The 25,546-nt window shown below is 43.4% G+C and overlaps 2 protein-coding genes across 2 annotated transcripts; both read left to right on the top strand.

Moving 5' to 3' along the window:
• The first annotated feature begins 346 nt into the window (after positions 1-346).
• SDAD1 (SDA1 domain containing 1) lies at positions 347-12,331 on the top strand. Its single transcript, XM_027698470.1, has 22 exons — positions 347-492; positions 606-710; positions 890-988; positions 1,118-1,228; positions 1,902-1,973; positions 2,061-2,161; positions 2,446-2,503; positions 2,850-2,924; positions 3,307-3,408; positions 3,648-3,717; positions 4,432-4,535; positions 5,190-5,247; positions 5,803-5,861; positions 6,154-6,230; positions 6,532-6,629; positions 7,013-7,089; positions 7,456-7,588; positions 8,427-8,521; positions 8,964-9,157; positions 9,619-9,703; positions 10,086-10,247; positions 11,966-12,331. The coding sequence occupies exons 1-22, from the start codon at positions 403-405 to the stop codon at positions 12,014-12,016; spliced, it is 2,076 nt and encodes a 691-aa protein (XP_027554271.1). The 5' UTR covers positions 347-402; the 3' UTR covers positions 12,017-12,331.
• A 1,574-nt stretch (positions 12,332-13,905) lies between these two features.
• NAAA (N-acylethanolamine acid amidase) lies at positions 13,906-24,717 on the top strand. The gene is made up of 11 exons (XM_027698496.1): positions 13,906-14,105; positions 14,213-14,377; positions 15,904-16,030; positions 16,749-16,839; positions 18,618-18,694; positions 19,190-19,362; positions 20,134-20,196; positions 20,746-20,812; positions 21,315-21,343; positions 22,247-22,343; positions 22,970-24,717. The coding sequence occupies exons 1-10, from the start codon at positions 13,936-13,938 to the stop codon at positions 22,320-22,322; spliced, it is 1,038 nt and encodes a 345-aa protein (XP_027554297.1). The 5' UTR covers positions 13,906-13,935; the 3' UTR covers positions 22,323-22,343; positions 22,970-24,717.
• Positions 24,718-25,546: the final 829 nt, after the last annotated feature.

The raw sequence follows: 25,546 nt of genomic DNA, 5'->3' as shown, positions 1-25,546 counted from the left end.
AAAAAGCCTTTCAGTGAGGAGAGTGTTGGCTGACACAGCTTCCTTGAAGTAGCTGGGAAGGAAGGAAGAGGGGAAGTATTAGCTGTGCTGAAGTGACAAGGTACAAGTGCTGGGGAGAAATCCCTGGGGAAGCCGTCCAGAGGCAGCGGTGGTCAGTCCCCTTGGTTGGCGTTGTGTTTAATCCCAGAGGACCCCCCTGGCCTTTATCCCGCTGGGAAAGGGTTCCAGCAGAGCTCCCTCCTCGGGTGCCCTCGGTAAGCACTGCCGGGCGCTGCCCGCGAAGGACGCTGTGTAGGTGCGCGCCGAGTTTTGTCCCTCCGCGGCGCCCGTCGGAGGGCGGGCCAACATGGCAGCGCCCGGCCGTGCGCTCACGTGTCCCGGTAGTGCCGGCGCTGCGCAGACATGTCGGGCCGCCAGGGCAACAAACTGCCCAGCAACCTGCCCCAGCTGCAGAACCTCATCAAGAGGGACCCCACCTCCTACACTGAGGAGGTGCGGAGCGCGGGGGGGGCCTTTGGGGAGGCCGGACTGGGCTGCGGGCTGTGGAGGGGGAGACACGGGTGGGTATTGCTGGCCGCGCTCACCCATTCCCTGTGTGTGCCCAGTTCCTGCAGCAGTACCACCACTACCAGTCCCATGTGGAGATCTTCACCTTTCAGCCGGACAAGCCCAGTAAGGAGCTGGCCGAACTGGTCATGTTCCTGGCGCAGGTAAGCCCACGGCGTCCAGCCCTGCACCAGTACCCGGGGCTGCGTGGCGGCGGGGACAGCCTGGCTTGTGTACAGGCTTAAGTGCCTATTATTGGTATGATACGAACACTTACAATATTCCTGGTTGTTTGCACCTTGCCAGGTGTACCCTAGAGCGTTACCCTGCTTCTGCTTTGCAGGTGGCCCACTGCTATCCCGAGCACATGGCCAACTTCCCGCAGCAGCTGAAGGAGTTGCTCTCCTACCACCACACAGTGCTGGACCCCGACCTGCGCATGGTGAGACCACCCTGGGGCACTCCCTGCCCGAGGGTAACACATCCCTTGGTGTGAGCTGAGAGCTTAAGGGTTGCTTTTCAGTCGGCATGGAGACTGGAGAACATTGTAGTAGTTGGGTTTCTCTTACAGACATTCTGCAAGGCCTTGATCCTGTTGAGGAACAAAAATCTAATAAATCCTACAAGTTTGCTGGAGCTCTTCTTTCAGCTGCTGCGGTGCCATGATAAGCTGCTACGAAAGGTAAGTTGTGCTCACAGTCTTTGTTTCCAAGGTGTTTGGACCAACTTGCCAGAAATATTTCCAGAATAAGCAGCTCCTCTTTGCTTGGTAATAAAATAAGTTTAAACTAGCTCTGATTTTCACCAGTTGGTGTCAGAGAAGGGGCTGTAGCTCTGTGTTGTGCTGCTGTAAACACCCTGACTTTGCCATTGCAGGCTCTAGGCCTGCCCTGTGTTTGGGATGGAGCAGCTTTGGTGTCTGTGCAGGTGAAAACCATAAACTGGTTGCTGTTGGTGCTACCTCTACTCAGTTTTGTGTCAACCTCTGAGTAAAACAATTACAACCAAACCAGCTGCTGCTGAAAGCTGTTAAAGGCTTACTGCTGTGAAAGGGAGAACACTGTGCCCCTAATTTGGTTATCAGAACAGGCCTGAAGGAGGCAGGGTGGGATTTCATTCAGCAATGCTTGATGCTGTTGATAGTCTTGCCTTGCTGTACTGTAAACCAAATAGACTGGTTAAATATGTGAAGAGAGCTCATGTGAGACTTTCACTTGCTGTTGTTGTAGTTGCAGCCTAGAGTTATATGCTCTGTGATGGTGAGTTGGGTCTCACTTTGGTCCCTGGCTGTGAGGGCACAGCAATGTCTATTCCCTGCATGACTTGTGCTCCTCCTTGTCATTTCTCCTTTACAGACCTTGTACACTCACATTGTGACAGACATCAAGAATGTCAACGCTAAGCACAAAAACAACAAAGTGAACACGGTAAGTGGTTGGACTTGCACTTGTACTTGGATTTGACCTTCTGCTCTTGTGGAACACCTAATAAAATGTTTGCAACCTTTTTTTTAGACACTGCAGAACTTCATGTACACAATGCTGAGAGACAGCAATCCCACTGCTGCCAAGATCTCTCTGGATGTGATGATAGAACTTTACAGAAGGAACATCTGGTGGGTCTGGCAGGCTTGTGTTGATTCCAGGATTTGTTGTGGGGCACATGGGCATCACTTTATGGCATGTAGTCCAAAGCAATCCAGGGGACAGGGACATAAATACATGTGTATTAATTGTGGCCTTGTGGGGCTGTATCCTGTGCCAAGGATTAAGTTGAGAAGAAATAATGTCTTGTGTGAAATGAGTTACTTGATTTGAATATGTGATGAGAACTAGTTTCCTGAGAACAATGTGAAGTTGCAAAGCTTCAAGTAAAAGGTGCTGTTTCTTTTTATTCCAGGAATGATGCCAAAACAGTCAATGTCATCACCACTGCTTGCTTTTCCAAAGTGACCAAGGTGAGAACAGAAATTACTTGATGAAATGGGATGTTGCCTCATACCTTCTTCCTATGGATGTAGCTTAATATTTTGTTGCAAACGCACTTTGCTGACTTGTCTCTTGAGTTTTAAACTTTCAAAACAGCACTCATGGGAGGAGGCAGAGCTTGGCTCTTAAGTACAGAGGAGCAGAACTGGCAGCTTATCCAGCAACAAACACAGGCTGGCATGGGGAGGGGTGGGTGCATGTTCCAAGCCTATAAAAAACTGGATGAGTCTGCATAGCTTGAGATGTGGGTGTAGGATGGTTGTGAATACTCTTGTTAGCTTATCCTGTCCCACGTGAGTTCATTTGGTTTTTCAGGTGTTAGTTGCAAGTTTGAAGTTCTTTCTTGGGAAAGATGAAGATGAGAAACAAGACAGTGACTCAGAATCTGAGGTGGGTGTTGTGATCAAATCTTGTTTTCTCTATTCTTCAAACACTTAATAGGTCTGCCATCCTAGTGACCCTGCCCATCTGTCTGCTTCTCTGCTGCTTGGTTTTCCCACCTAGTTTTCTCTAGGTGTTTCTGTACTTCACACCAAGTTCAGTGTCTGACAGGTGGCCCCAGTTGGCAGGATGCTTTAGCTGTCTGATAAAAGACAAATGCCAAGAGCTCCTTTGCTTTTCTCCTTAAATACTGTTACCTATGTGGTGACACTTAGGAAGGGGGGAGAGTTCTTAAATATAGTATATGATCCTGAAAAATATTGATAGTTTGTTTCTCTGAGTGCCATTTGAAGCCTGGCATCACCTGAGCCTTGTTTCCCTCTTTCCCAAGGATGATGCCCCCACAGCCAGAGATCTGATGATGCGCTACGCAACTAACAAGAAAACCACCAAGCGCAAGAAGAAATTGGAGAAAGCCATGAAGGTCCTCAAGGTGAGGAGAGGGGTGTCTGACTTCACAGTGTTTTAGCTTAATCCATCAAGTGCAGGAGTTGTGCTGTTGCCCCTGCTGGTTTAGCTGCAGGTGGCAGAAAACCCTGTGTGGTTTCAAAGAGGGAGAGTTTTTAAAATCTAGATGTCTCTTTTTGAAGAGGTATCTTCAGACAGCAGCCTTAAAACTGAAGCACTTTCCTCATGAAAAGAGAAAAATGTCTCTTACTCTTTTCCGTGCAGAAACAGAAAAAGAAGAGCAAGCCAGAGGTGTTCAACTTCTCTGCTATTCACTTGATTCATGATCCCCAAGGTGAGCATGCACTGCATTTCCTCTTATTGCAAGTCTGTGTTAATCTCAGATGCTAAAGCTTGGACACAGCTATGCTGGGAGAATGAAAGTGTCAAGTATGTGCAGATGTGACACTTAAAGTGTTTTATCTTAGTGTTTCACTGCACTTTAAGAGAGTGAGATGAGTCCTGTTCTGCTTGTTTTAGTGGAACATATGGAGGTGAGACAAGAAAGGAGGAATCTTATCTACTTTGGGTTGCTACAGATCAGAATGTAGCTCTCTGCTTCTCTTGCATGTGTGAAGGCCATAATTTGGTGAACACCAGCTTACCTACTAAGCTTCTTGGGTTTACTCCCTCCTACACTGTATTTCTGTTGTTAGCCTGACACTTGTCTAACAGCATTTGACTTTGCCTTAGTTGGATGTAATGAACTTTGGGGGATTTTGTTTTTCAGTTGGGCCCAAAATGTAGTTAAAAAAATTTAGCTTTAAACCCTGTGCTTATGATGGGGAATGTGTGCTAGTTTTCCTCTGAACCTGTGCACAGCTTCAGCACTGTTAGGCATGTGAGAAGAAAAATAACCCACTGGGAGAAGTGCTTTGGCCACCTTGAATTTGCTCTGTGCAAGGGCACTATGATTTGAAAGCAATCAAAGCTGACTGCCTCTTTTTACCCTAATCCCAGTTGAGTTGTGCTCTTTTGGACTACTACAAATTTATTACTACTCTTTTAGACTTTGCTGAGAAATTGCTGAAGCAGCTGGAGAACTGCAAGGAGCGATTTGAAGTGAAGATGATGCTCATGGACCTGATATCCAGGCTGGTTGGAATACACGAGGTATGTACCTGGATTTTATAATGGTCTGCTGGGTAGCCCACCTGGCTTGGGTGGAGGCATGTGCTGGCCTTGGGCCTCAGGAAAATGAGGTTTAATTCTTCTGTGTATCAAGAAGTCAGGTGGATGGTCAGGTAGTTGCCAGTGGGCCTCATGGAACAGCACAGGGTGTTGACTTGTGTGGCACTTAGCAGTGTGTTAGGCTGGAATTGCTGAGCTATCCCTAAAGAATAGGCAAGAACTTGTCTCTTCCAAGACCTTCCTGGGAAGCTGCCCATGCTGACCACAGTCAGTGTCAGTCAGGTGGTGCTGAACAAGGTGGAAACTGGCAGCTCCTGCACTTGCAGGGGTTTGTGCTGACTACCCAGTGATAAAATACTTGCATTTGTATGAAGCGAAGAGTAATTCAGTCCAAGTTTGGGGGGGTTCAGAGGATGAAAGGATTTCAAAGCAAAGAAGTGGGTGCAGAGAGGCTGAGCTGTGTTTGTCTGAGTACAAGTCATTTCCTTAGCTCCACAAGTATCAAACTGAACATAGGAGACAACATCCTGCCATAAAATCTTAGGCATGTGGAGAGCATGAACTTGAGGTCACCTTTATAAGCTAATAATGTAACAAAACAAAGACAAGAAGATAATGTCACAACTTTTTTTGCAGCTTTTCCTTTTCAACTTCTACCCCTTCGTTCAGAGATTCCTACAGCCCCATCAGAGAGGTAAGTAGCTACTTTGTACCACTGTTGATTTATGTCTTGGGCAGTCATTTCATGGAAGTGATGCTGTAAGTGGACAGGTAGCAGTGGCTTGGTGGGAAGTGGGAGTAGTGCAGAGTGTAGAAAATGGAAGTACAAGTCCCTGACTGCCAGAAGTGCCAAGTGCTTTGTACTTGTTTGGAAGCTGTGTACACTCAGGGCTTCTTATTTGAGGATTTGAGAAACTTCAGCAATGGGATAAAATGGATCTGAGTCCCTAATCCTGACCAGCTGAGCAAAGCATGGCTGCCTCTTGCTGCATTATTTTACAGATGTTTGACTCTAGTTGTGGAGCCTTTGCTTTTGCCTTTGGTGGCCACTGAGGGCCTGCACTGCTGTGGGTGGAGGCCAGAATTGTTCCCAAGGCTTGGTGGGAGAGGAGAAATAGTTGTCTCAAATAAGTTCAGACTGGAGTGGCTTTGGGACTGACTGAGCAGCTTGTTGAGTTTTGGCAGATGTGTTCATAGACCAGAGGAAGGTACAGCAATACATTTTGGCATCTTCCCACTTCTCTTCCAGAGGTGACGAAGATCCTTCTGTTTGCTGCACAGGCTTCACATCAGCTGGTACCACCTGAGGTCAGTATTCCACCTGTTTGCTCAATAGACAGCAATCAGCATGGGAATAGGAGTGTATTTGTGGGGAGAAGGGGAATCTGGGCAGACTGTTTGGAAAAGCTGATGGTAACTTCAGCTATTTTTGCAAGTTCCAAGGTATTGTTTCACATTAAAGGGAAAAAAACCCAACATGCTTGTCTTACTTTCTGCAAGAGAACTTGTGTCCAGAAAATAATTGTGGGCTGTAGTGACATATCCTGACCTCTGTCTTAATGATGTCTAATCTTTTATTCAATGTGCTTTCTTTTTTCAGATTATTCAGTCAGTGTTGATGACCATTGCCAACAACTTTGTCACTGACAAGAATTCAGGGGAGGTCATGACTGTAGGGTAGGTACAGGATCATACAAGCATCTTGAACTCTGAGTATGATAAAATATTTTTTTAAACCACTTGCAAGCTATTCCTGCCACTTTTACTATGCTTTCAAGAACCTGCTTGAGTAAAAACAAATTAGGACAATATCTCAGCTTAAACTTTGTATTTGTGTGGAAGTGTTCTACAGTGGCTTTCTATTACACTAGATTTGTATAAATCTAGTATAGGTCCCTTGTGTTTCAGATAATTCAGTCTACTGGTAGGATTTTGTCCTAACTGGTGTAAGAAAATGATTAATTTTCAATTCTTTTAGAATCAATGCAATAAAAGAAATCACTGCGAGATGTCCTTTAGCCATGACTGAAGATCTGCTTCAAGACCTTGTTCAGTACAAGACTCATAAAAATAAAAGTAAATATTACATTGATATAGCTTGAAAATATTTTTTCTCTCTTGTATTTTGTGCTCCTCTCTTATAGCCTTTGTAATAGTGTTGTCTTAATGGGTTTTTATGGGCTAAGAGAACACTTGCAGTATTTGGGTTATATTGCTGTATTTGGAGTGTGTATCCATGGGAGGCAAAAGTCATGGGTAGTTATGGCAGAGGAAATAACTGACAAAGATAAAAAAGGAAATGGATTAAGAGCAAGCCCTAAGGAAATGCTGTGTTCTACAGCAGAGAAATCGGGGGAGCCATAAGTTCAGAGAAGGCAAAAATGCTGATGACCTGAGTGGGCTTTGTTTGCTCAGAATTCTGGTGTTTGGTACTGACTCCTGACTCTCTTCCTGGGTAGATGTGATGATGTCTGCAAGGACTCTGATACACCTGTTCCGCTCCCTGAACCCAGAGATGCTGCAGAAGAAGTTCAGGGTAAGTATTTAATGTGCATTGTATTCACTGGGAACTAAGGTGCTCAAAAATAACTGGTCTCAGTGGCTTCTTGAGAATGAGGTGGAGTCCAGCCTGTGTTCTTCCCCTGCCTGCTACCTTTGGACATGGTCTGCTCTTATTTCCACTTTTCCTTAGTTCAAATTCATCTAACTCCTGGATAGATTGTGCTGCAGAAGGTGAGCTCTTTGGCTAGAGTTCTTTCAACTTCAGTAATTAAGATCTTTATTTCATCAAGCAAAATTTATCTTTTTCCAGCCACACCCTCCTGTTCTGCCAAATATTTTCATGGATTTGTAGGCGCTAAAATAGCAGCCTGCTTGATGTACTTTTTTTTTTAACGTACAGGGTAAGCCTACTGAGGCATCAGTGGAAGCCAGGATCCATGAATATGGAGAACTGGATGCCAAAGACTACATTCCAGGAGCAGAAGTACTGGAGGTTGAGGATCAAAAGGAAAAAGGAGGAAACCAAGAGGAAGGTAGGGCTTTTTTTTTTTTTTTAATTGTATTTTGGGCATCACTGTTAGTAAGATTTTATGTGGACATAACACTGTGTTTGTACAGTTCATTTTGCTGCCTTCCTGGGTAGCTTGCACTTCCCTGTACCCTTGAAGTGCATTAGTGGGGTTTATTGCTGTGTTGCTTTGTGGGATGGAAAAGCAGAGACACATTGTACAGCTATGAAACATATGTTTAGCTCCTGCTGAAGAGAAGTTGTTGAGAATTATCAGACACTGAAACAGTACTAGGAAGTAATATTTGGCTTAATGAGGAAGTCTTTGAAAGCAAGGCAGAGTTTGGGAAATAAAACCAGAGTGCTTTGGAGATATTGCAGAGGAGGTGATGGGAGGAATAAATGCCCTGAGATGCCACACTTTTTAGGCAGGAGAATGCAGTTATTAGTGTAACAATCTGCTTGGTTCTGAAGCTGGTAACTTCAGCATTTCAATCAGAACAGCAGCAAAGAGGGGCAGTGCCCATAGTGTAGTAAGGCAGCCATAAAGCACATTGCTTCCCTCCTTGGTTTAGGTGGAGGAAGGAGGGACCACCATTGCTGAGGAGTGTAATAAGGGTTAGCATCTCTCAGCTACTGTGGTGCTTCAGAGGCTGTCCCAAATGCACTGTTTTCAGGATATTGACCTTGAGGTGAGAGTTCAGCTTTGCAGAGCAAAGCTGGCATCATGTCTCTGGGCCAAATGCGGTTAGGAGATGGGTGATGAAAGGCTGTGAGAGCAGGTGATCCAAGAATGCATTATTTCTAATTCAGGTAGTTAAGATGAGTCCACATTAACTGGTCTGTGTTTCTTCCCTGAGCAGATGGCTGGGAAAGTGCTAGTCTGAGTGAGGAGGACAATGAAGATGGAGAATGGATTGACGTGCATCACTCCTCAGATGAGGAGCAGCAACAAGTAGTGAGTTCCAAGTCTGGTGTCTCAAATATACATTGGTCTTGTTAATTGAAGACAAGATTCTGATGCTCTATACTTTTATGTGGCTGCTCATAAATAATTATACAGGGCTTCAGTGTAACCTGTGCAGAAGAAATGAGATTTGAATACTGTTTAGTGCTGTGCTGAAGTACATAGCCTAGGGGGAGAAGGGGGAATGCTGTCTCAGAGCTGTGATATTTATGTGAGTGCTTGTACTTATCCTAAAATAGGGTATGTATGTAATCTATTCAAACATTAGATGTTGGATATGAGACTAAGAAGAATCCTAACAGCTGGTTGTAGCATTTCCCAACAATACTGTCCTTACATGCTAAATATTTGGGAGGTAAGGGTCATAGATTGTGGCACAGAAGTGGCTGGCCAAGCTCTAGGTGATTATTTTGTATGTGTTTCTCTTCCCAAGGCAGAGAAGGTGAAAAGCATGCCCATAGAGGAGCGGAAAGCCAAAGCTGCAGCAGTCAGTACGAGCAGGCTGCTGACTCAAGAAGACTTCCAGAAAATACGTCTTGCCCAGCTTTCTAAAGAAATAAATTCTGCGCCTGGCAAAGCTGCAAAGAGGAAATACATTGAAATAGATGATGAAGAGGAGGAGGGCAGGTAGGATATGGACTGTCATCTGGTGAAACAGCTTCTCATTGCAGCAGGGTGCAGAGCTCTACTGTTGATCAATATTCCCTGGAGACAGGTAGCAAACAGCTGTGGCCTAGAATGGATCCTGGCTCGGCATTGGACCTGGGAGAAAAGATATGAGGGGCCTATGGAAGGTCTGAGCCTGTTTGGCTTGTTCAGGCCAAGAGCAGTAGCAGTAGTTGCATGGTTATTTCTCCAGAGTTTGCGAAATTGTGGATAAAGCAGGACTTTAAAAACAGTAATGGCAGCTTTTGAGGGGGATGTCCCATGCATGAGGAATAACCTGAAAGAGAACAAGAAGTTTGTGCCTGAGTTTATGGTAAGACGGTGGTGTAAGAGACGGGTTAGAGAGCAAGAGGGCGTCTTGTTTTCCTTGCCAGATGAAGTTCTGTGGGTGGTGACCTTTTGCTGGATTTCTGTTTGTGTAGGGGGGAGTTGCTTTCACTCAGAGATATCGAACATCTGCATAAGAAGCCCAAGTCAGACAAGGAGACCAGACTGGCAACTGCAATGGTGAGAAACTGGGATGTTTCATGTCTTGTCTTTGCAGATTCAGGGTTATGTTTGCCTTCTGCAGAAAGAGGAGGTGTTGGGGTTGCCCAGCTGCTATTTGGGTTTTGAGAAATGATTTCAGTTTTTCGCTGTTGCATTTTGGCTGCAAGAAACAGCCTCTTGTTGGTCACAGGTGACCGTGAAAGTACAAACACACCCAACTTTGACTGTGACTTAAGAAATACAGCCAGCATAGGAGAATGCAGGTGTGGACACAAAGACATCCTAAATCCAAGTTTATTGTTACTGCCATAGAACCTGTTACCATCAGGCAGCTGATCTTGACTGTGGGGAAGCAAAATGGAAGTGACCCCATGTTATTCTACCACAATGTTTATTCTAGGCTGGAAAAACAGACAGGAAAGAATTTGTGAAAAAGAAGACAAGAATTAACCCCTTTGCCAGCTCTTCCAACAAAGAAAAGAAAAAGAACAAGAACTTCATGATGATGAGATACAGCCACAGTGTCCGGACCAAGACCAAGCGTTCCTTTAGGGAGAAACAGGTAATGATTCGTGCTGGAAAAGGATGGGGCTGTGTGAGCTCCAACTCAAAGTGCAGGTGTAATGCTGTGCACCCTGTATCCTGAGGTGTTGCTGCTAACTTGGATGGTGTAATTGCTGCAAAGCCTGTGGGCTTGGCTTCCCTGAATTGTGCCCCAGAGGAGGAGCTGTATTGGAGACTGTAGCGAATGTTTTTGACAGGCTCCTCTAACATGTTTTGAGGTGCAAGTCCTGTTGCAGAGTCAAGTGTAGGTTTGGAAGGTTTTGCTTTCCTTTACATACATTGAACATACCATAATAGAATCCTGAATGTAATCATGTGATAGAAGGAATGTTTCTCTGATATGGAGTTATTTCTCAAGACAAGCTTTTAGTGTTTCTTCACTCTCTGTAGTCTTTCTTTGACCTTTGTCCTGCTACTATTGTGTTATGAACTCATCTGTCCTGGCCTTGAGGTCATCTAATAGCTTGGCACAAATAGCATTTACAGCTGTTCTTTAAGGACATTTATTGCCACCTGAAGCAAGCTGGAAAAAATAAATCAGTTTAGCAGTAGTTTGACCATAATGCTGCTCTCTGTGGTGAGGCCCCTGCCAGTCCAGGCTTTCACAAGGTGTTAGTAAACTGAACTTATCCAGACATGTTTCCAGAAATTTGTAGAATAATCCAGTTATGTAGTTGTCTTATATGTGGTGGGTTTCTTTTCTCCTTGTTGGTTTGTCTTGTTAGTGCTTTCAGAGACTTCTTTTGTGATGTTTGCAGGATCATGTCATTTGGATAACGTGTATTGGTTTGCAATTTGTTGCCTTGAGAATGGCAAAGACTAGCTGTCTATAGACTCAGTAGAGAAGGTCTTAAGTGTTTCTGTTGAACAGGAAGATGTGGACTAATATCCCCTGTGGTATTTTGATCTGCCTCACATAAGGCTGACTATATTAACCCTGCTCTCAAAACACACAAAATAGGTTGCAAATAAACAATCCAGGCACTTCCGGGAAGCTGCTGTTGACAGTGGTTCTTGGCTCACTTGTAAAAACCCCTCTTGAATGTTTTGTTCTTAGTCCTGACTAACGTTTAGAGTTAAATATAATGGCTAAACAATGAAAGAATAATTTATTCATACTTTTTCACTAGTGTTATGCTACAGTATCAGTTCTGTTAAACATGACTTGCAAATAACTTTTCTGAGCAGGTTGGAGGATCATAGTTGTGTGACACTGCATTCTGCAGCACTTCTGGGTGGCAAAATAAAATGGCCTGTTGTCTACAGTTCTACCACTAGATCTTTTACCAGCTAAAGCATGTCTGAAATGTACAATATCTCTCTAAAGTGATATGGCACTTGTAAACATTCCTCCTTGCCCCTTGAAAAGAAGTTTTGTCCTATGCCTTCCCAAAATAACATTTTTACTTACCTCTTATCTGGGCTGGAGCTTTGTCTTGATCTCTTCTGATTAAAATGAGTCAGTGGAACAGTTTATCTTTCATTGTTTAGTATTTGGTATTGCTCAGCCCTTTAATTGTACTGTGGAGTTCAGCTAAATAAGTCTTTCTGCCATTGTAGTTAACATTTGCTATTGCTGCTCCCAGTTGGAGCTGATGAGCTCTTAGTGTTTTTCTCAGAGGTTAAAGAAATTGAAAAGGATCGTTGATGTGATTGGGGTGTTGTGTCAGTTGTTATTCTCCTCACCTGATCATTCTGCTCTTGTCTCATGTTCAGATTGCTCTTCGAGATGCACTTCTGAAAAAGAGGAAAAAGCTGCTGAAATAAGAGCTGAAGAGAACTTAATCACCTTTGAAGAAATAGCCCTGGAAATACTTGTTTCCACCCACCATCCCCCTGAGGGAAAGAGAGACTGTGGTGCCTTATGGATTTATCTCTGTTCAGTTCAGAGTTAAAACTGGAACTCTTGCAAGCTGATGGATTCTGCATCTATAGGACAGATAGAGGCCTTAAACTTGGGAGGGTTTTAATTTTACTTTTAAAGCATTCTGGAGAAGAAGGCGATTTTCTTTCTATTTAATGTAATTAACATACAACCCACTGTAAGTGTAAGTATTAAAATACACAACCTTATTGTTAAAATATTTGACTTGAGGCATTTCTTGAATAAGTAATGGGAAGGAAAGAATATTCTTGTCAGTCTATAAAGCGTGTGTATGTAGTGTCTATGCCTGTCTTAAGGGTGTGGCTGTACAGACTTGAGTAATGTGTTTGAGCAGCTGTCTTTGACTAATCTAATCAGACCAAATTCTTGTGTAATTCAGGTAAGCTCAAGTGAAGAGTTGGGGGAAGAATCAGTTTTATTGCAGCTCATGAAGAAAAAAAAATTAGTATATGGAAGATGGTTTTCATGTTACCATTTAAATATGATGTTACCCTTATATGCCAGAGAGAAAAAGGAATGTTTTCCTATATTGGTGGGTCTAAGGAAAGGACTGGCTGGTGTCTCTTGGCAAGTACATGTGAGAAAAATGTGCATCTCTGGATTCTTTATGTAAAGTTTAACTTGTGCTTCAGCACTGACCTCTGCTGGGACCATTAATGGGCTTTGTACCTTCCCCAGCTACCTGTTTTAATGGAGTTGATAAATTATAACTTGAGGGATTTATTTATAACATCCTTGGTCAAAATCTGTTTGAAATGGATTTCCTTGTGGGGCAGGAACAGGTGCCACAGGCACAGTGTAATGGAAAAGCATTTGGTGGGGTGCTTTTTTCCTTTATTTTTTGGAAGCTGGATTACTGCTTATCTCCTGTGTGGGAATTCGTGCAGTTTAGCTATTTTTCATGTTGAATATGTATTTCTATTTACTTTAATTCCTAATTATATTGATTGTGTATTGTTTTGTCACAATCTTCCTAGATCAAAAAAGCTTACAGAGGTTTCAGGGAGCCAGGAGAGAAGAACCAAGTAGGATTTTCTTACAAATGGCAATTTTGTATTGCCAACTGTACATTACTGCTGAGGGAATGGCAGAAATGGCTGCTTGGCAATGATAGCAGTGAGCTGGCCAGGTCAAGGATGTGTAGCCCAGAGCTGGAGAGATGGAAGGGATGCAGAGGACCTGTGGTGGTGTGGGAATGGAGTGTGGAACAGGGACTGAAGAGACAAAGATGAGGGGAAGAGAGGGCAAGTACAGTGTGTTCTTGTATAAAGCCCACTTCTGCTGTCCTTGTTTCTTTTGTGCTGAAGAACTGAGTGGCTTCCATTCATGTGGATGTGTTCAAAAACAAATGATTTCTGAGGCTGAAAGGGAGAGGTAACTTTTTTGCTCTCGGAGTTCAGAACAAGTGTCTGGTGTCCTCTCTTCCCTTTTCCCTCTTGTTTACAACCCTGCTGTGTGACCCAGTAAGCTGAGAGCTATGCCCAGTTACTGCCAAGTGTGTGTCTGTCCCCTCTGCCCTCTTTGTAAGAAGGACAGTGTTGGACTGCCTCTTATAAACTTTGGCAAGCAGAAGCGCGGGGGAAATGCCCGTGTTAAGCGGTAGCCTGTACCGGTTTCGGTGGTTATTTTGTCACTCTGTGTCGTGCCCGAGGTGCGGGGGTGCCGGCTGCGGGCCGGCCCGGCGGGCACGCCTCGGGGCGGGCGCTGCCCTGTCCCGGCCCTGCCCGGCGGGCGTGGCTGCTGTGGTTGCTGTGGCTGCGGGGAAGGCGGGCTGGCCGCGGGCCCCGCGCTGTGCTGCGCCATGGGCTGCGGGCCGTGGGCGCTGCTGGCGCTGCTGTGCGGGGCGGCCGCGGCGACGGCCCCGCTGCGCTGCAACGTGAGCCTGGACAGCCCGCCCGAGCAGCGCTGGCTGCCCGTGCTGAAACACTTCGATCCCGCCTTCCTGCGCTCCGCCGTGGCCCGGGTCATCGAGTGAGTGCCGCACGGGGGGGTGCACGCAGCGCCCGGGGTGCTGCCGGGGAGGTGTCGGGGTGAGCTGCTGGCACTGCTCGGCTAACAACGCCTCGGGTGTTTCGCAGCGAGAGCGTCCCGAAATGGGTGCACCAGGTCATCCGGCCTATAGCAGCGGAGCTGGAGCACATCATGCCGCAGCCCTTCGCGGGGGAGATTGTGGGGCTGTGCCAAGCACTGGGACTCAGTCTGGGAGATGGAATCCTGCTCAACTTCGCCTACGAGTCCACTGCGTAAGTGTGCGGTACTTACAGCGTCTGGTACGAGCAGGGGTAGAACTTCGGGCAGTTGCAGTTCAGCGTGGGAGGAGGCACAGCAAGGCAGGTCACTTGTGCTGTTCCTTCTCCGACCATGTCATGTCTTCAGCTGGAAGGCTTAATTCTCGTTAGGCAGTTTGGATCCTGAAGGGAAAGAGAAAGTTGTTTTCTATGACTTAGTTATATGTACACAAGAACACAACAGCTAGATTTTACTTTCACTATGTAAGTTGATAAAAATCTGCAAATTTCTGCTAATAAAGTAGATCCCTCCATTCAAAGTAGTTGGGATGGTTTATCTTTAAAGATCATGTAAGATAGTCTTCTGTCAGGTAAAATCACCCAAAAGGCAGCTAGAACAATTAGTTGCCATTTCATTATTTTAACTATTTGTCTGAAATAAAGTTACTCTAAACCACTTTGTGGATGAATGTTCACAATGACTGCATAATGTCACTCTAAATTGCATAATGGAAAATGGCTGAAATATTTATAACAGCAATCAAAACTTCAGTGGAAAAAATAGTTTCCTTCTGTTCTTTTGCTTTAGAAGCATGTACAGAAGAATAATGAACACTTAGGGTTGCCTGTGAGGATACTAAAAATGTTTCTCCATACAGGTTTCATGAAAATTCAGGGTATACAGCCACTACTTTGTGTTTTGATTTTTTTTTTTTAATGTGTGATATTCAGTTAGTGATCCTTCTTTTTAGTAAGCATTAATGTTGGACATGATACTTATTTAAATGCTGGCTTTGTTAGTGTTTCACAGAGGATGCTTATTGTACTTGGCCCTGGTAAGATCCACGCAACTTTTTGAGCTTGGATTCTTAAAAAAACCCTCAGCTGGGAACAAACTAGTTGCATGAGGAATTTTTTACCTGTATATTTTTGAGAGACAGGATTATGCATCACTGAGAAGAAGCTCCTAACTCTAGAGGAAATCAGTTGTTAATTTCCTGGTAATGGAATATATTCCATAAAAAAAACCTGTTTCGAGGAAACTGAAAGTGTTACACAAGGAGTTTGAACACACTTCCTGTTCTAGAGATTAGTCTGTTACTGAAATGGCTGATACTTGAACAACTGATTGCATCGATTTCACTGAAAGGATTTAGTTTGAACTTATCTAGTTGTGACTACAAATACAAACATGGTCCAAATTGAAGTGAAATTATCTACCAAAATTAAATGCAGAGAGCAGGACACTTTGTGGGTGTTTTGAGGTGTCAGCTTTTCATTGTGATTTGGAAAAGAGATAAAAGGAAATAATGACTTTCCCTGAGTGGAAGTGCTGCTCTCTGCCTGCTCTGTGGTTTCTGACCTGATTTCTTGACTGTAATGTGTCATTGGACTTTGAACAAACTCCTATTTGTATGGAAACATTAATAAAATACCTAGCAGAACCCAGTTCTTCCTGAAAGGTTGATCTGTTTTGACTATAACATTGAAAGCACTGTCATAACTCTTTATTCACTGATTTTTGTCTGGTGTGTTCGCAGGTTCTGTACAAGCATTGTTGCTCAGGATGACAAAGGGAACATTTACCACGGTCGGAACCTGGATTATGATTTTGTCGATATATTGAGCAAGATCACAGTTGATGTGCAGTTTATAAAGAGTGGGCAGGTATGGCCTGGGATTGGCTCAGCTGGGTGGCCTGTCCTATAACTGCTTAGATAGGGGGATTTAATGTAGGAATGTATTCCCATCCCACATAGACTGGATTGTTAGAGCAGCACAGTTACTGCCCAGGAGTGTGGAATGAATGCAGGTTTTCTTTGCTTTCTGGGCATCCAGTTTATGGTGATGCATTGGAGAAAATAGAGCAGCATAAAAAAGATTCTCAAGATTGTTATTTCTAAGGAGATGTTGAAAGAAAAAAAAATGTCAAGATACTAAGAAAAGTACTACAGAAAACAAGATAGCAGTTTTGGCAGGGATCAGTTCTAAGGCTTACTTTTTAGATCTTTCTAGTTTTTTGACCAATGTGTGTGGTTTTGGGTCAAGATTTCAAAAGACGAATTAGTTGCTAGAACACTCTTAGCGTGAATTTGTTCATGTTCATTAGTCCATTTTGCAGATAGAAAACTCGCTGTTTGTTTCTTGCTTGGCTGCTTGCTAATTTGAGCTAAACTCTTGTAGCAGCTGGTGATCACTAACAAATGAAATGCAGTGAATTTGGGGCCTCAGTCTTTTTATAGTTTACTTGGCAAGTTTTACTGTAATTTAAGGCACAGTATTTTATAGCAACTTAAGTATGAAAGTCACAGAAAGAAGGACAGGGTGCTGCTTCCAAATGTTACCAGTATTTTAAGTCGTGTTCTGTTCTGTTTCCTGGTTTCAGGTAGCATACCAAGGCACCACATTTCTTGGCTACGTAGGCTTATGGACTGGACAACGTCCACACAAGTTCACAATCTCTGGGGATGAACGAGGTAAATGAAACTTCTTCTACACTTGACGTTATGTGCTCTGTTGTTGACTGTTGCCTGCTCTGGCCCTTCTCCCCCAGAGGGAAGAGTGAGGTTAAGGTTGCCAGGAAGGATCTGAAATGGAACGACTTGCCTTGCCCTCAGGGAGTCAAAGTGCGCATGCTGTCAGTTTTTGGCTGCTGTGTAGGAGGAGGTATTTGTTTGTCATCTGAGCTGAAAGTGTCAGAAGACAGGAAGAGCCCTGGGGAGAGCTGTAGAAGGCTAACTGTAGTCTGGTCAAAGAGTCACAGCTGGAGGTGGCAACAAGTAATTTGGATAGCAAAGAAACAGCTGCTCTCCTGGTTCTGTGACCCTTCTGCTGTATTCCGTCGTCTGTCCTTATAAGGCAGCTGGAAAGAGGATGAGAAGAGAAGCTTAAGACAGATTTAGGGGAAAGGCAGCAGGGGTTGAGAGAATGCAGAGGCACTGGAAAGGCAGCTGAGCAAGATCAGTAGTAGAGGGAAGTTGAGAGATGTCACTGCTGAGAACCAAAACTTGGAGCAGTGAGGAAGGCAAAGGGAAGGTCGCTGCCTCTTCCATCAGTACTTCAGTTTCACAAATATTGGAAGCTAAGTTAATGGAAAGCTTGGGTTGGTATCTTCTATCCCACTCCCTTTTCAAGTTTTTGTTTTTTCTAAGAAGCTGACACTTTGTTCTTCATTGGCTGATTGTTTGAACTGGCAACAATGTAGTCTCAGAGCCAACATAGAAAAATATGTGTTTTTCTCTTGTGGCTGTGATAAGCATATTTGGCTTTTTAATCTCTTAATTGGACAATCTGTTTTTGAAATTTTTATATGATATGCCAACAATATTCACTGTAGGTGTTACACATATACATTATCTCTGAGTAGGGATTCTGGTATGAAGCACATGGACCTCTGGATTCTTGTTGCATTAACAAAGGAAACCTTGTTGGAGTCACTAAATTCTTTCCATAGCTGGCACACATACTGCTTCTGATACCAGAGTAGTTATTTAATCCTTCCGAAATTGGAGTGTCCTGGGCTCATACTTAGAGATGCAAACCACTTTTAGTTCAGCTTAGAAATAGTCCCAAGTGTATCAAGTCTCTGTAAAAGCCTGATTTAGGAAATCTGGTGGACCAAATCATCTGTGGACCATGAAATGTCTGTTCATTCCATGCATGCTGTACTTCTGTAAATTGGTTGATGCTGCTTGCTGATTTATCTGAACTAAAAGGTCTTTTTTTAGTTCACTCCAACTGAACTACAAATTAAGGGAAATAAGCATGTGAACTATGGTTGGGAAGGGGAGGGTGACTAAATTAGGGTGAAGGTCTATCAGGTGACAAGCATATTGATTCTGGTGGCTTTCCTGTGGTTTTGGTGTATGAAGAATAACAAACTTGCTCTTCTGTTTTTCTTACTTCTCCTAATGTGCTCAGTAACACAAACACTATTACTACTGTTTTTTAGCTGCTTCCTGATTTCTGTGGGGTTATTCCTGTTTCACTATTTCAGTAACATGAATAATTAGGAGATAATTATCACTCATTTCATGACAGGTCTAGATGCTTTCTGGAAAGCAGGGGTGTTAATCCAGCTGCTGTGGCTGAATGTCAGTTGGGATTAGGTTGTCTATCTATATTCCATCAGGATGTTGTGCTCCTTGTTGGCCTTTCTCCCATAAAATATTAACATCTTGTGCTGATAGGCAGCTGGCCTGTTTCATTGTTTATATGTATATTACATGTATAGTAATTGCTTTTTTCTCCCCAGATGGTGGTAGATGGTGGGAAAATGCCATAGCTGCTTTCCTCAATCGGAATTACCCTGTCAGTTGGCTGGTCCGGGATGTAAGTGCACTGGTTTACTTTCTCACATTTCAGTTATGTCATTTGTGCTTAAACTCACAGGGAAATTGCATCTTCCAACTGTCAGTTGCACAGAAAGCTTACTGGTTTGATAAGTAAATGGATTTTATAAGAGAAGCTAAGTGTTGTCCCTGAATTCTCAGTAAATGAGAGGCAATTCCAGTCCTTCTCCTTCAAGGGCATGATCTCTAACAAATGCCAGAAGTCCTGGAGAAGCTGTAGCAAGACTTCCTTCCTAGGGACTATTTCATCTAGTTGGGATTTGTTATGACCAGTTAACACAGTTGCACTCCTAGATGTGAATACCTGTCCCAGGGGTTATTTTATACTGTTTGATATGTTACTATACTAATGCTTTTCCCAAGTAGCACTTCAGTCATTGATCATTTCTAGACAGGGTGGACCTTTTTGATTCTGAAGATGTCCCAGTGCTTGTTTCTGTGCCTGACCTTGTTGTCATCTCCTTTTTTGCATCAGACCCTGAGCAGAGCAGAGGACTTCCAGTCAGCTGTTCTCAGACTGGCTGGCATTCCCATCATTGCTGAAGTTTACTATATTGTAGGAGGTGTGTCACCCAAAGAAGGCATGGTCATAACAAGGAACAGAAAAGGGCCAGCAGATCTCTGGCCTCTGGATCCTTTAGGTGGAGCGTAAGTAGGAAAAAACTGCTTTATTTTCTTTTCTTGTATTGCCTCCTGAGTGATAGGTTGGGTTGGTAACAACTTTGTTGAGAGATCCAGGCACCTGGTGGTAATGCTTACAGCTGCACAGGGAAAGCCTGAAACCCTCTGAAAGGAGACCCAGTTTCTTCTCCTGGAGAAGGAATTGCACCACCTTGTCACTTGGGCCAGTCCAAAGGGAAAAACATGGAAAAAGTGTTTGTTCAATTTTTTAGCCAGATTCCAAAGGAGGCAAGACTTGAGGGCTCTTGCCATCTGTCTGCCAAGTATTGCACTAATAAACTCAAACTGGAAATCAATTGTGGCCCAATGTGGTAGAAGGCTAAAGGCTCAAAAATAACTGTTCCTATCTAGTTTTTTGAAATCAGTAGCTTAATAGAGGAAGGTGATGGTACAGAACTGCCCTGTTGGGGATAAGGGACACCAATGCAAACAGGCAGATGGAATGCTGCAGGCTGCATCAGCTGCAGACCCATTGCTTTTCCAACCATACTTCTAAAGGTCGGTTATTGTAGTCAGGGGTAGTTCTGTCACAAGCCAGCAGGAGTTCAGGGGTTACTCCACTTATGTTCCATAGTTGATGGTACAGGTTGTTCTGTATATCAACACAGGGCCCTTGGGCTTGCAAAAGACACATGGAAGTGGATTTTGAGGGAGGCTTTTCCTTTTGGCAATGCAGAGATTCTGATGCTTGGCCTGACAGAATTACCTCCTGATTCACCTCTTCCCTTTTGGTCACAGGTGGTTTCGTGTGGAGACAAACTATGACCACTGGACCACCCCTCCTCCTTTTGATGATCGCAGGTAAACTGGGAGCTCTGTGGTGAGTGAAGATTTTCTTTTTGGAAGAGCTTACAGGTTTGGGTGTCTCCTTCTCTGAGCAGATGTTATCTCCTTGAGCAGGCAGCTTATTTACTTCCTGTAATGCCACTCTAGAGAGAATAGATAAGGTGAAGAGCAATATTCACAGATGCCAGGGTAAAGTCTGTGAGGCGTGGCTTAGCATAAATAAGAAATTGCCAGGGAAGGCATGGGCCAAAAACTTCAAGTAAAGTTTAGTGAAAGGTAAATGATTTAGATGCACAGTGCAAAAGTATTTGATGGCGCTAGGAAGATGCTCACACACGGATTTATTAGGCTGTGTAGTGTGCAGAAAGGGATTGGCACATTCTGTGCTCAAGGGATTAGTAAGAGTAGCTTCAACAATGTGAGACCAGATCCTGTCACAGAACTGTGGGTTATTTTAGGCAAAGCAAGCATTTCGGTGTCAAGGCCCTTAGTGAGAAGTTTATGTTGATGCTTTGTAGCCTTTGGAACAGGAAAGTGTGTTAATGATACTGTGTTTTCCTGCAGAACTGCAGCCATCAAAGCTCTCAATGCTACTGGACAGCAGAACATCAATTTTGATACGCTCTTTAAGGTATTTCTTTAATTCTGCATTGTGATTTTCACTTCAAGTTTTGTCAAAGCAGAAATGCAGTAGTTTGGTTGGGGATCTAAAAGCTGCTTTTTTTTGTGGGGAACAAGCTGTACTGCACAGTCATCTTTGGAGAGGTGAAGACAAAGTTTGTTAAAATGCTTCTGAATTCCTGTGCGTAGGCATTTTGTAATAGTCTGCCAATCCAGGTGGAAAGTGCAAGAGGTGAATCCCATCATCTTTGCAGTTCCTTATTTCAAGCAAAATTACTGATGTTACAGCAGGCAGACAGTGTTAGTCAGACATCAGTGCTTTGGGAATTGAAATGGGTATTTCAGAGGGCTTTCCAAAGTAATTCTGTAAATGGCCAGATGGTAAAAAAAGCTGGAAAACTCCCTAACTTCACATTACTGTTTTTATAACTTCACCCTGCTGCTGTTCATAAATAGCCTTTTAATTCCCTTTTCATCTACGAAAATGACAACTCTTCAAACTTTCTGTACAGGTGTTGTCAGTGAAGCCAGTCTTAAACATGTAAGTATTAGACTGAGAAGATCTGTGCCTCCTGCTTATGCCTCAGGCCACTTCAAAGTCAATCGGAGCTTTCTGAGAGTCTCACTCTGTGTCTGAGTGTCTTGTGGCTTCCCAGCTTAGATTTTGGCTTGTGTTTGTGGCACCATTTTCACTTCTACAATGCTCTTTGTCATGGGTCTGCCCCTCCATCCAAAAAGCTACACTTGGTTGGGCTCAGTCTGGTAGTGGGAAGTCGTTTTGGAGTAGTGAAACACATGACTCCTTTGGAGGAACAGCAGGACTTTCCAGCTGGACTTGTCCACTTCTGGAACTTTTGGGTGGGTGTTAACACTGAGAGTGGCTTTTTTTGGATGTTCTGATGTAGGTCTGCTTGATGTGTAAAAAGGATAAAAGTAAATGGGACAAACTTTTAGATGTGATTTACTGTGTTTTCGAGAGATGAACTTCAGTATCTTGTTCTGTATTGTTCCAGAAATCACACCTTTGCAACACACAGGTTATCCTGTTATGTTTTACACAGAGATCAGTATATTCTCTGGATCACTCATTCTCACTGGAGCTTTGCAATGGCTTCCTCTAAGTTAATACCAGGACCTCTTTGCTGTCTTGTAAATGTGAGGAAATTGGGAGAGTTTGTATCTGTTAGAGCTGAGATGAACAGTACCAATTGTTTAATACAGTGATGAAATGGATGTGGAAATACCATTGCTTTGCTGTACTGATTGGGGGAGACAACACTAAAAATCTGTGCCAGAAGCCTTCAATTCCATCAGCTTTTCTCAGTCTTTCTAACCCTTCTGTACCTAAGCAGAACACTTGTTTCCACTCGAGCTGCTTTGCTAGCTGTATAAATTAGTGTTGCAGCCTTTGGGATGTCACTGACTCTTTCTCTCTCCCTGCCAGTAACACAGTGTACACTACAGTGATGAGTGCTGCATTCCCAGACAAGTACCAGACATGGATCCGAACTGAGCAGTGAAGAGCTGTAAGGAGCAGAGGTGTAAGTAGCATGTTGTACTTGCATTTGAACATTTTGGCTGCAGAGTCATTGAGAGACAAAGTGCTGCAGTGACCTAATCTGAACTCCTGCTGCTGTCCTTGGTTTGCTTATTGCCCTTGGGTAAATACCTTCCCTTGTTGTTTTAAAGGTCACTAAGTACTGACTTGCTCAGTGAAACTCTTGGACATTATCTTAGGGAAAAGTGCTTGATCAGAGAGGAAGGGGGTGGGTGTTGTGACTTGAGGTAGAGGTTCTCTCTGGCAATGTTTTGGCAGGTTTTACCAGTCCCCAGTCCAGCACTCCCTTGTCCCCAGGTGGTTGACAGGAATCCCAGCAGGAGGGGGTGGTGCATTAGCACCAGAAGAAATTGAGCTTCGCTGGCAACAGCTGCTCAGCAGTGGCATTGTGAGCAGCACCCTCTGAGGGGTTTGTCCTGTCAACTTGCGGAACAAGTCCAAGTCCTTGAACTCACAAGGTGCCTTATGTGGCAGTTTCAATGTACTTAGAGAAAGATATTTCAGATCTGATTTTAGCAGGAGTAATTCCTTTTAGAGATTGTACGGAGTTTGGTTTTTTGTAACTCTATACCAACTTGTGCTCTCTTATCTATTTTTCTATTTCAGCAGACTGAGTGAAAAGCTGAAGCTTTGCAAGATCAGCATATGCTTCTAAAATAACTCTTGGGAGCAGTACAGTCGTTTTGGCTTATTAATTATGTGAACCATTTGGGAACTAGTGACTTGTTAACTCTTTAAAGTGTTGCAGGTGATCCTCTTAATGAACTGTAATGGATGTTTGAATTTTATTGTAATTGATGTTCTAGCAGATGTGACTGGTAAAAAATGGCTTTTACTGGTTTTGGTAAGAGTTATGTAACTGCAATGTAGTTCTGTGCTAACAAATAAATTTTTGTACTTTACATGGCCTGTAGGTCTGAACATGATGAAATAAAAAGATGCAGCTGATTGATTTCTGGAGGTGTGTGGGGTTACTTGCATGTGCTCATCCTTCCCCCTCACCTGTGAGGGATTGGTGATATGAGCCTAGCAGGGCCAGATGTAACAGTCAGCAGCATGCAGAGCTTTAGACTAGAGTTATTTGATTTATCAGCAATCGGGAGCTGTTTCAAGAAGTGTGATAATACTTTGCTCCCTGCTAGATGAGAGAAACTTGTGTTGGGTAGCATTGATGTTTACAGGGGGACATATGTTTTCTTGTGATCAAATAAAATTGCCTGCAATAGTAAGTTTATAAGTTGTTTCTACAATGTGGAGCAGTGGGGTTTTTGTTGGGTTGTGCTGTGGCTTCATATTGAATTTAGGCACTTAATTGTACCCTGGAAATAGTGAAGGATTTGAAGAGTCAAGACCAGTGGATACTGAATTATGTAAAGCTTAGTGGTCCCCTTCTGCACTGGACAGAACTTCACCTGAGGGAAGGTGTGGTCAGAGCACCATTTCCAGATCTGTGCTGTGCTGGTGCAATGTTTGTGCACTGGTTATGCAGACTACTCCGAGAGCACCTTCTGGAGCTGTGGGCCCTTTATCTCCTTGTGCTGAGTCTCATAACCTGCTTATCTGCATCCTGTCCTCCTGACTGGATGAATGTGCTGCGAGCTTTGCCCTGACCCAGTTTGTACAGCAGTTGGATGCCAGAAGGATAAATCTGAACAGAGTTCCTGGAGGAAGATGTAACAGTGCTCACTATCTTTGGGATTGCAGAATGCCATTGTTTTAAATCACAGAGCAGGCACTGACACCTGATGGCACCAGGTTTTCCTTAAATAACAGCCACCTACAACACAAGGATCCTTCCAGGTGTGGCTTTGTTTTGTCATCCTGACCTCTGCAGCATTAGGCTGATTATCTGCTGGCAGGGGTGTGCCCAGATGCTACTGGTATGTAAATTTAACCAAATGTATGTTTTAATGTGTACAAGCAGATCTGGTGTGTATAAATCACAAGTATCCATGAATATTCAGGAAAAAATTTACTGTGTTGTGTTTGGGTCTTGGCAGCTGTTCATGCTTGTGAGGTTTAAAGAAGAAATTAAGGTTTTTTCTTCTAAATTATTTTCTTGAAAGCCTTGCATTTTGTGTGATAATAAAGACTCCAACATGCTCCTTGCCAATAAAAAGCTTTCTGCCACCTAGAATGCTTTTCTTGTGCTAATCAAAAACATACTTTGTGGTTTTAGTCTAATGACAAGCTAAAAATATAAATACTAATGAAGTGGTAAATGACACATCATAGTAATTAGGTGATTTAACCTGTGAGTAGCTGAGCTACTTTTAATAAGAATTGAAATTTGATAAAAGTGCAGAGATGGGATTGCTAATACTTTAAATAAAACTCTTAATGCTGGAAACATTAAAGTGTAGTGCTGAAGCATTATTTTGGCAGGTTTGGGTATTTTGTGGTAATTTTTGCCAAGAAAGGTTGGACTAGATGATCTTTAAGGTACTTCTTGAGCATGGCATTCTATGGTTCTATCATGTTTACATCTTTAAAAATGAAGGATCACTTATTTCTGTTAAAGATTTCATCTGCTTCGTTTGTCCACTTTTCAAAAGAAAGTAGTTTTTCTGCTTTCTCAAGCCTTAGAATTGTTATGTAATAGAACTGAGGTAAGTAATCCTTGCTTTTTTCCCATCCTTTCCTTTCTGCAGTATAGATCGCCTAGCTACAAAGCTACAGTCCAACAGAGGTAAAAGGTGAAACCGTTAATTATTTTTTCTCTGTAAGTTTGCATTTAGCAAGAGGTGACTTGCAAGTGTGTAAGAGCTGACTCTTAAGATGGGAGAGGCTAACATGCTGTGTATCTCATTTATAATCCTTTCAGTAATCCTAATCCAGGTCAGGTCTGTAGCCTTTCTTAAGGATCACATGAGAGAGGATTCTTTAAGGCAGTAAATAAGTCGAGGGGTCCACACCTCTTCTGGGCTGCACATGTACAACGACATGGCCTGTCCTGCTGCGTGCCCAAGGGAGCACCTCACTTGATTGCATTCTGAGGAGGAGTTTCTGCATCTGTAATCAAACCAATCACTTCAAAGATCATTCACTTCTTTGAGTAGAGAACAGAACAAAAATCTACCAAGCGGAGAGCTTCTATTGTGTTTATCTCAACAAATCCCAATTTAGGAATTGGCAAGGTAAGTTGCATTTTTCATTTTATTTTTGTGACAGGGTTTTGTGTTCAAC

The sequence above is a fragment of the Neopelma chrysocephalum genome, unplaced genomic scaffold (genome assembly GCF_003984885.1).
Source record: "Neopelma chrysocephalum unplaced genomic scaffold, ASM398488v2 Primary Assembly neopelma1_128, whole genome shotgun sequence".
Taxonomy (NCBI): domain Eukaryota; kingdom Metazoa; phylum Chordata; class Aves; order Passeriformes; family Pipridae; genus Neopelma; species Neopelma chrysocephalum.
This window is presented reverse-complemented; position numbering and strand designations above follow the sequence as displayed.